This window comes from Dendrobium catenatum, unplaced genomic scaffold, assembly GCF_001605985.2.
Source record: "Dendrobium catenatum unplaced genomic scaffold, ASM160598v2 fragScaff_scaffold_289, whole genome shotgun sequence".
In the NCBI taxonomy this organism is placed as follows: Eukaryota; Viridiplantae; Streptophyta; class Magnoliopsida; order Asparagales; family Orchidaceae; genus Dendrobium; species Dendrobium catenatum.
In genome coordinates, this window is record NW_021318751.1 from 6,964 (window position 1) to 17,524 (window position 10,561).

A 10,561-nucleotide genomic window follows, 5' to 3' on the forward strand; every position below is an offset into this window, starting at 1 on the left:
CTTACTATTTGGTGGTTTTTTATTTTCATTTTGATAGTAAGTGGATGCAATTCCCTCGAAATCAGACAAAATGAAATAGGAAGAAAACACTACTATTTTTATTACAAGATATATGGAAGAAAATAACAATATAAAGTTAGATCTTCAATTGGAGAGAAAAATCCGACCCTCGCAAATCCCTAGCCGCCGGCTAGAGCCCAAATAACCTAAGAATAAACTAAATTCAGCAAACTCTCAAAAAGTATATCCTGAAATCACCCTATTGTTAGCCTTAAATAGGCTTCCATAATTCCCTCCCAAATCAGCTCCCTTTTCTTAAATAATTTCTTTTCATATTTAAATTCAAATTAGATTTCTTTTTCTAATTAATTCTCTCCTAATTATAATTAAAATTTTCTTAAACAAATCCCCCTTAATTCTTCTTCCTTTTCCCAAAAAAATCCTCTTAGATTTTGAATTCAAATTAGATGTTTTGCTTAAATAATTCTCTCTCAATTGTAATTTAGAAATTCCTAAATAATTCCCCTTTGATTAAGAACCTTTTTAAACAGCTCTCTTTTAATTTCCACCCAATCAAATAGGCCGGACCATCACATTTCAAATCAGTGTTTTTTTTTGGGGGCCGTTTAGGGATCGAATGGGAGCTGGCGGGAGGCATTGCCTGAGCTCAATCAACTTTTGAAACATGGACAATATGCATGTTGATTTCCTCTATTTTTCTTCCTTTATGGCTATCATTTGTTTCCATTATAGTTTTTGTATCTATTTAAGTGACGACTGTGATATCCAATTTTATCCAATTTTACATCAAATTTTACATCATGAATTAATGGGTGATTTTTTTTTTTTAAATTTCGACTGTTTACGCGCAGTTGCACGCTGTATTGGATGAGATCATCTTTGCGGGGCAGGTGGTGGAAACCAGTTCAGAGCAAGTAATGAAAGCTGTGGAGGAGATTGCAAGGAACTCTCTCTCTCTCTCTCTCTCTCTCGTTCATGCACCTATGAGAATGCTTCTTTGAACGCAATTACAAAATTCAAACGCTTATATAATAGCGACATTCAAAGTGCTTTTCCTTTCTTGCAGGCTGGAGAAGCCTTCTAATCCCATAAGCCTTGTTGCCAAATCTGTATCAGGGAGACTTGGCCGTTAATTTATCCGAATCCGAAGAATAATAAGTCCCACAGCTGTAAGGCCCCACTGCAGGCTTTCTTTTTGCCTTTCATATTTGAAGCGCTTCATAGACCTTATAATTTCAAAATTTCATGCCAAAACAGCAAAGTTTTTGAATTCTCTTCTTCATTTGAGTAATTGGAATATCGTGATTTTAGCCTCCAGAGATTTCAATGAAGATTTGGCATATCGTTCTTCAAGCCAAATTAGAAATTTATGGCAGTTAGGGAAAGAAAATGATGTTCATAATGTCTTAGATATTCTGAAGTCAGATGAGGATAGTTTGTCTATTAAGTTATTATATAAATTAAGATAATTTGTTTCATCTTTTATAATAATTATTTTGTTGATCATATGCAAATATTTTGTTAAATTTTATAACAAAATTTATTTATTATTATCTTTAAATTAAAATCATATAATTTTATGTCATTTAAATGTAAGTCAAAAGTTGTGTCAATTTTAGATGAAAGGAATTGAATTAGAATTCTAACGCCAATATTGACGTCGCATTATTCACCTCCCGAATTTTGATGTGGCAAATGACTAACGGCATGTCACCGCGCAGTTCTTTTGGAGATGATCCAAGTGGCTCTTATGAAGCAATTCTCTTATGAAGCCTTCCCAAAAACGAGATAATCTTAGCTCTTCATCTAGCAAACATATCAGTAATATTATTAAGCAAAGGCTGAAAATTAGAAGCTATAACTATTTTTGTTGAAATCGAAAGACCCAAATATTTCATATTATTTTGAGAATTTGAAATGTTTAATATCTCAAATCTTATATTTTTTTGTTGGAAAAATTAGGGGCCTAAGCCTATATCATTAAAAGGAGAAAATTAGTTACACGTGTAAAAAGAGATAAAGAAAGAAAAGGGGTAAGAAAAATAACCCCCCAAAACCCAAAAATTACAATCTCCGGCATTAAAAAATTACACATGTAAAAAACAAGATAAAACAAAAAATCATACTAGAATATTTAGTTAGGCTTTTGTAAATTTATAGAGGAGATTGGTACGATTACTCTTACTAATAAATTAAAAAAAAAATTATGCGGATCTGGATATATAATATGTATATGTAATCCGAATCCGGATCTGGATTCGAACCCGCATTCGAAGCAATTTAATTATAATTTTGGATAAACATTATAGCCCCCTTCACCTTCAGGGCAATTTAGTAATTGCAAAACGAAGATATTTCGAGCTCTGTCAACAGCTGTGAGCCCACTTTAAGCTGCTCTATAAAATATGTATGGTGAGTGCCTTAGGGTTTCTCGTGCTCCATCTATCAGAGGTGGGCGGGATCCGCGGCCCCCTCTATCTTTTCGTCTTTCCTCTCCGTGATTCTTTTTATAGGGTCTCGTACTCCGTTCCTCTTTCTTTGATGGCGGCTTCGGATGTTGAATACCGTCTATTCATCGGCGGTCTCTCCTGGTCCACTGACGACAAATCACTCCAGAGTGCCTTCAGCCCTTTCGGTGACGTTCTCGAGTCAAAGGTATAGTTCGTTTTTTTATCGAAGTGTTAATCGGCCTACTGATCTCGTTTTTTTATTTCAGATCTGATGCTTTTTGTCGATGCTGGTGCAGGTTATCAATGATCGGGAGACGGGAAGGTCAAGGGGCTTCGGATTCGTGACTTACGGCAACGAGCAGGCCATGAGGGATGCCATTGAGGGGATGAATGGGCAGAACCTTGACGGTCGGAACATCACGGTGAACCAGGCTCAGTCTCGATCTGGCGGTGGAGGCGGAGGTGGCGGCGGAGGTTACCGCGGTGGAGGTGGTGGAGGATATGGAGGTGGAGGATATGGAGGTGGTGGTGGTGGATATGGAGGTGGTCGAAGCGATGGTGGTTACGGCGGAGGGAGGAGCGATGGAGGGTATAGCCGTGGTGGTGGCGGAGGGCGAGATCGTGGGTATGATGGCGGATCTCGCTACTCCGGCGGTGGGGGTGGATCTGATGGGAACTGGAGAAACTGAAGAACGGCCGATCCGATATGGGCGGCTTATGGAACTAGGTCTTTATAGTAGAGACGGTTCTGGTTATCTAGGGTTTTTGATTTGGTCTATGCTTGCTGGGTTTTGATCTTTGCTGTCGCTTGTTTTTTGGATTTAGGTGTGCTACGTGGTTGATGAAATCGAAAAGAAGAAATAGTAAATCTGAATTTTTCTTTGTGCGATTCGATGATGCGATTGAAATTTTTTTCTTTTTAATTTGAAATTTAGCAGTGAAGATGGTACCTTGGAGTCTTGGAGATGATAATCACTTTTCATCGGTCAGATGATTAGCTTGCAGTTTCTATACAGAATTATTTGCTTGTCGCTCCTTAAATTTTCATTATCAGAGATCCTGAAACTGATACGACATGAATAGAAAGCGTTCGAGAGGACTGTGGAGATTAAAAAAAAAAGGAGAAATTTTTAAAATGAGGTCTGTTATTAATTATATTGGCGAAAACAAAGCTGAAAAATTAAATTCATAAGTAACGCCAGTTTCCCAGTAATTTTGTGCGGACAACAACGGATAATTTAGATTAGAATGTGTCATGTCATTTGGTATAAAATCGTATTGATGCATTTTGATTGGTATCGATGCATTTTGATTGGTCTGCTGACTTTGTTTGGTGTTCGCACAGTATAATTTTTCCAATTGTGAGTTTACTCAACGATCAGCTATGATGTGGCTAGCCCAGTCATTCGCATAGGCATACCCGATGTTTGTTTGGTGGATTGAAACACGTGGCATAGGTTTTATTGTTTGAATGTGATGACACATTAGTGTGCGGAATCAGAATGCATTTGGATTTCAATTATCATGTGTCACGTCACTACATGCACTGGGCTCCGGAGTGCATCTAATGATGTGGCATGCGGTTATCCGAATCCAAATGAATTCGGATTCTGCACGCAATAATTTCTCGTTGAGTACAGGAGAATTGTTTGGATTTTTTGAGTGTGTATAACAAAAGTATAGTAAAAGCACAATGTGAACATTAATTGTTATTTTATTGAACACATAAAAGTTCGATGTAGCTTCCATCCAGATTTTGCATGTAATGATCTCTCTCATATATATATAAATATAAGAGATAAAGTATGACTATTTAGGTAAAATAGTCCTACTTTATCTTATGAAATAGATCGAAGACCACTCTTGTCACTTAGCTCCTCGACCATCACGTAATGCTAGAGTTTTGTCGGATCATCATATGACGTAGGAGTTTCGTCTGATCATCACATGGTGCCAGGAGATCGGTCAGACTACAACATGATGTCTGGAGTTTTGCCGGATCGTCACCTGACGTTCGGAGTTCTATTGAATCACCACCTGATGTCCAGAGTTTTGTCGGACCACTTGCTGACGCTGAAGTTTCGCCGGACCACTAACGCCTGGTGTTCTGTCGGGCCACCACATGACACCCAGATTTTCGCCGAACAACCACCCGACCCCCGGAGTTTCGCCAAACCCCACCTGAGGCCCGGAGTTTCATCGAACCACCACTTAATGTCGGAGTTCTGTCGGACCAACACTTGATGTCGGAGTTTCGCTAGACTACCCACCACTTGATGCTCGGAGTTCCGTCGGACCACCACGTGATGCTCGGAGTTTCGTCGGACCACCACTTGACACTTGGACTTCCTCCGGACCACCACCTGATGCTGGGGTTCTATCGGACCACCACCTTACACTGTAGTTCCTATGAACCGCCACTTAATGCCCGGAGTTCCGCCGTCGGACCACCCCTAATGCCCGGAGTTCCGCCGTCGCACCACCACCCGACTCTTGGAGTTATGCTAGACCATCACTTGATGCTCGAAGTTCCGCCGAACCATCACCTGATGCCTGAAGTTCTATCGAACCACCGCCCGATGCTGGAGTTCTGTTCGATCTCTGCCCGACGCCGGAGTTCTGTTAGACCACCGCCCGACACCGAAGTATTGCCAAACCACGGCCAAACTACCAACCAACACCTGAATTTTCAAGTAACGTCGGATTTCTGCCAATCCACCAAGTGACGATGGACTTTCATCCCCGTTTGTCACTAGATTTCAATGAGATGGTTGACATTTGTTATCTAATCGCCCTCACGGATGAGTTAGCCCAATTTAACATACCCAAACACTAATAAAATCATTTCAAAATGGGTCAGACCCCGTGATTTTTTCTCTTTTTAGGATTTTTCACATAAAAAATCTTATGTTCTCTGTGTGTTAGCTGGATATCCATACAATGTTAAGACGTCATATTGTAACTCTATCGCCGCATATATTCTAGCCCGCAACAAGAATATTTATTTGATGCCTTAATTTTATATAAAGATTCCTTTTTTTTTTCCTTTGAGGTAAAATGAAGGCCAAACCCTTCCCATCTATAAAATGAAAAATAATTACTAAGGCTTGCGACAAATGCAACTCAAAAGATCCTTTAAAAAAAGGAGCTGCATCTGAACATGTATATGCTACTTATTTACATGTTGCACTTCATCAAACCCTAATGGGAGCTAGAAAATTTATTTTTGGCATAAAAATGATAGCATTAAAGATTGATTGGTAAGGGTCGTCAAAGATATTGTTCTAAGATTATTCAAATTTGAGCACCCAAATTTAATTAAATGAATAGCTTGATACGGAAAATTCTCTCAAAGTTATATGAAGAATGATTCTTCCCTTATGCTTACTAGTGAATTATGAAATCCATATAATGGTCCAACAACTAATTGGAACTTTTCTCTTTCTAAGCTCAAGCTAAGGAATGTTTAGTGAAATAATAAAGGTACTATTTTGGATCAACCTACCAATTTTTTATTTCAATTGTCTTCATGCCTCAATAGTGTGTTCACAACTACGACGGAGATGATAATATTGCTTATGATTTTTTTGAATTCGATTTTAAAAGATGATTCCACTTAACATTCTCCTAATTTTGTTTAGCCATTAAAATATTAATTCAATATGTATTTAGTGGCAAATATTTCTTTAACTATTTATATTCTTTTTGTTGTTAAGGTGATCGATACTCTTTGGAGAAATGCCTTGATTTTTTTATTGATCATATTTTTTCATTGAAATTTCTAAGAAATACTTTCTTGAGCATTTTTTTATTTACCAAATGATTACTCAAACTACATTCAATATGCATAGATAAATTCAAAAGTAATAATTTATACTTCTACTTTATGAATAAGATACATATAAGAGTGAACAATGACACATGCTTATGATTAGTACTATAAATCAGTAGTAGAATCAAACAGTGTCGATGTTCATACCGAGTAAGAAGTCATGACTATTACTGTGTTTTTCATTAGTCGATAATCAATAATCGTTGGCTCAGTAAATATAGTCGTTACTCTTTGCTCTTCGGCACAGTAATAACTCATTATAACTCTCAATCGTTGTATTGTTGTATCACATGAATTATTAGAGGATAACACCTAATCTCAAATAATTAAAAGAAAGTCAGTCGGCCCAAAATTCACTATAGATCAATCAATCTTCAACTAACGGGTCAACCGATTTTTACTTGTCTTTTACACTCATTACAATAAAAGCAATAACAAACAACTATTACCCAATCACATATGCATTTTTATTCTTAATGGTTATATTTACAACATGCTTAAATAAAAACATTCATTTCTACACAGAGAAAATCATACAAAATTCAACAACTTCTAATTCACCCCTCAATAACTTAGGTTCTACTTTAGTAATTTACTAATCTTTAGAGGAAAATCTTTAAAGTATTAATTTAAGATTTCTCCTTTATTTTGTTGGATCCTCAAAAGATGAGAAGAATCATTGACGATTCTCTGATTAACAATAAATTATTAGACAAAACATTGAGTAAGGTGGGTGAACTTTGTGGATATGATTATCAAACGGTGGATAAAACAAGATACGAGCTTGACCTTTTAAAACACTAGAAAATAATTGGAAAAAAAGTGCACTAGAACTTGCTAAATATACAAAAGTGGCAATAGTCAGATGACAAAAGTCTGATAATGGTAATAGTGATTGCTAATGACAATTATCAATAGTGATCATAAAAAAAAATATAATAAATATTTTTAGCTCTCTTAGCTCTTGAATCTCACTTGAGATATAAAATAAATCCCTATTTATAATTTTTAAGAGGGATATTTTAGTAAATTTAATCTTAATCTAAAACACTCGATTAAACACTTTATATTTATTCTCTTGAGTATAGATCATTTATCCAACATTTGAGTATCTTAATGATGTCAAAATTAAATGATCTTGAGCTCATTGGATTGGTCTCACCGAGCCATTATATTTGATTATAAGCATACAAGATTTAGAAACTATTTAGCCCTTCAAATAATGTTCATAAGCTCTCAAATAAGAATTAAGTGCTTCATTTGAGTTCATCTGAATATGATCTTGAATTTAATTTTAAATTTTAAATTTAAATTGTATCAAAAATTTATGTGATTAAATGAAATTTTTAAAGTAACATCACATACATATAATGCTTGTTAACTTCGGTGATCACCCCGGGAAAAAATTGCAGTCGGCCCGAATTACAAAGATCATTATTTTTATAAAAATTAGTGCAAAAATTGACTAACTCTAAATAATTGCAGAAATTTCAATACAAAAGTTTTGCCAAACTCTAAATAATTGAAGGAATTTCAATACAAAACCAATTCAAATTATGGATAATGGTGTTGCTATCAAAATCATTGGAGGTGATGAACGTTACATTGCTAAAGATATTTTTCTTCCAAGAATGAAATTCTCCTTATCAAATGAGTGCAAAGAAAATTCAATTGAACTCTTTTACAATTTTCATTTCCATTTCATTAGGGTTCCTCAGTTTCAATTCCTCCAAACAAAACAGAGCTGCAATTTCTCGATTAGTTTCAATTCCTTCAAATCTTCTTTCCTTCTTAACCTGAAAAAGAGTTCTTAAATTTTGCAGTCCCATTACAAGTCAATATGAATTCAATCTACTATGAAGAAAAAACAAAAACGTAATTAATTAATTAGTTAATGAAATAGGTCCGTTGGTATTTTCCTCGATCTAGACTTCGCTGTAATCATCTGGAACAAACTTAAAAAAAAAAAAAAAAAATCAAAAAAAAAAAAAAAACATGCCGAGATAAATCGTAAACAAATCGCAGCATATTTCACCAGCTTTTGCCAGTTTAAAATTCACAAAATCTGTGAATCACAATATGAAGCAATCTCACTTTTTCGAAAATCAAAAAGGAAAAATCCATAATTTGCGAAATAAAAAAAAACAGTTCTAGAATTCGACCAGAGGTTCGATCCTCGTCTCCTTCGACGCCGACGATCGATTAATCTGCAAAAGAAATAGATCTCCAACAAAACAGAAAAGAAAGAAATCGAAAACTGGAGATAAGAAGGGGGTGAGAAAATTGAAAAACATACAGTGCGTGACTTGTGGAGCTTGACAAAATCGGAAAGGCCGCGGATAGTTTTCTTGAGGCAAATCCGATGCTGCTCTACCGAAGTGTGAACGAATTGATCGACGTGATCCTTCACACCGGCAAGCAGCCCTTCCTCTGCCGATTTCTTCTTCCAGCACGGCGACTCCGAATCCGATCCAGATCTTGGCGATTCCATCTCAGAAAAGAAGCGGATCTCGATAAGAAATTGGTTTTCAAGGGAGGAAACAGGAGATTGAAGCAGAAATAGAGAGAGAGAGAGATTGAAAGAAATGAAAAGGTTAGGTTTTCTTGGGATAGGAGTTGGTTTGGGTCGGCGAAGAAGACGCGGGCCGAGATAAGAAGATTCGAAGATTCGATGCTTAGATTCCACGCGCCCTATTTTTTTATTATTGGAAAAAAAATTTTTGACGCATTCTCTATCACAGGTTCTCAACCTTTAATAAATTTATACTATGATATGTTGTTGACTATTATTGCTTATAACATAATTTAGAAAATAATCATATTATTTTAATTTAATTTGTGAGCAAAGAATTTTTATGTGTTTAAATTTTTTTTGGGGTTTAACTCGAATATTATTTTTTAATGGCATGATGAAAAATAATAAATTAAGTTGGACAATCACTTGCTCACTAAGATAGAGCTGTGACTTATGAGTGTCAAATGGGTTTTTGGGTTAGGATTAGGCTCATCCCGAAAATTGACCCGTCCTCAATTGATCCAACCTGAAAATTCAATGGGTCATAAATCTAAACATGAACACAACCTGTCTCAAACTCGAGGTCGACCTGACCCAACACGTTGACCTAAGTGAGCGCAGAGCAGACGGGGGTCAAGAGCAGGCCACGAGTGTGATCACAAGTAGGCGAAGGTGAGTCATCGAGCGAGCTAGTAGGCATGGGTCAAGCCATGGGCGAGCTGCAAGTGTGGCGCGCTGCATGCAAGGTCATTTTCGGTTTAACTGTTTGACTCAAATACAACTCAATTTTTTTAAGAGAGTCGGGAATTACAATATGAACTGTTTGTTAAAATGGGTTGACTTGAAATTGAATTTTTCTTGTCGGGCTCGAGTCAGATTTTCAGCTCGTGTCAAAAATTGACACCCCTCGCAGTGAAGTGAGAAACTCGTGCCGGATCTTATAAGAATCCACTCTATATTTGTTGAGCAAATGCTTTGAATCAATTATTGATATTTTATGGAAGATTGGCTTTATACGGTACATGATTTGAGATTAGTACTACCTTTAAATTGTTGTATTATATTAATATTAAATCAAATTTACTAATTATAAAGTCTATTCTAATTTAATTTATTTATTTTTATGAGATAAGTGTAATATTTAAATTATTTATATTACACTCATCTCAAAATAGATTAAAAAATTATAAATTGCATCCTAAGAAAATTAATAAAAATATATAATCTAAATTTTATCATTTTAGAGTATTCCTTTGGATAATTATATGAATAATGTTAATAAACCTAATTAAACAATATTCCCAAACAAATGTATTTATTGACAAAAATTAGGCAACCAAGAAGATTGGTCGGCAAAGCCTTATCAACTTAATTAATTTGGTCAACCATAACTACCGAATTATTTAAAATATGGGTAATTTATTGGAAGAAATTAATAAATTAAAAAAAGATGATTATTTAATGTTTCAACTATAGATCCCTCCTTTTTTATTTTGTTCTTTGCTCGGTTGCTTCTATTTTATTTTTTTTAATGCTTCATATAAAGAAAAAAACTTGAAATATATGGGGAAAATTTTGATTAGTATATTCTTATAAAAACTTTTAGTCAGAATAGATTTAAAAATAATTAAATTTATTTTATGATGACTTTAACATAAATTTTTTGTATAAACATAACACTGATATAAAAAAATAAAAATATAATTGAGTTGTTATTTGTGTTCAAACACAAGGTGGTTTGAC

The 10,561-nt window shown here is 35.2% G+C and overlaps 2 protein-coding genes across 4 annotated transcripts; one reads left to right on the forward strand and one right to left on the reverse strand.

Moving 5' to 3' along the window:
• Positions 1-2,441: 2,441 nt before the first annotated feature.
• On the forward strand, positions 2,442-3,362 carry LOC110113938 (glycine-rich RNA-binding protein 1). The gene is made up of 2 exons (XM_020846664.2): positions 2,442-2,676; positions 2,768-3,362. The coding sequence occupies exons 1-2, from the start codon at positions 2,563-2,565 to the stop codon at positions 3,158-3,160; spliced, it is 507 nt and encodes a 168-aa protein (XP_020702323.1). The 5' UTR covers positions 2,442-2,562; the 3' UTR covers positions 3,161-3,362.
• Positions 3,363-7,779: 4,417 nt separating this feature from the next.
• Positions 7,780-8,943, reverse strand: LOC110113930. Of its 3 annotated transcripts, XM_028693444.1 has the most exons (3): positions 8,600-8,937; positions 8,466-8,510; positions 7,780-8,099 (listed from the first exon to the last, which is right to left on the reverse strand). In XM_028693444.1, the coding sequence occupies exons 1-3, from the start codon at positions 8,792-8,794 to the stop codon at positions 7,971-7,973; spliced, it is 369 nt and encodes a 122-aa protein (XP_028549277.1). In that variant the 5' UTR covers positions 8,795-8,937; the 3' UTR covers positions 7,780-7,970. The 3 variants fall into 3 exon arrangements, with proteins under 3 accessions (XP_028549277.1, XP_028549276.1, XP_020702312.1); XM_028693443.1 differs by having other exon boundaries at positions 8,466-8,943; XM_020846653.2 differs by lacking the exon at positions 8,466-8,510 and having other exon boundaries at positions 8,600-8,941.
• Between the last annotated feature and the right edge of the window lie 1,618 nt (positions 8,944-10,561).

Coding starts and splice junctions, on each gene's coding strand:
- LOC110113938 (XM_020846664.2), top strand. CDS start 2,563: ATGGCGGCTTCGGATGTTGAATACCGTCTATTCATCGGCGGTCTCTCC. Junction 2,677..2,767: donor GTGACGTTCTCGAGTCAAAG/GTATAGTTCGTT, acceptor ATGCTGGTGCAG/GTTATCAATGATCGGGAGAC.
- LOC110113930 (XM_028693443.1), bottom strand. CDS start 8,794: ATGGAATCGCCAAGATCTGGATCGGATTCGGAGTCGCCGTGCTGGAAG. Junction 8,100..8,465: donor AGACGAGGATCGAACCTCTG/GTCGAATTCTAG, acceptor ACTCTTTTTCAG/GTTAAGAAGGAAAGAAGATT.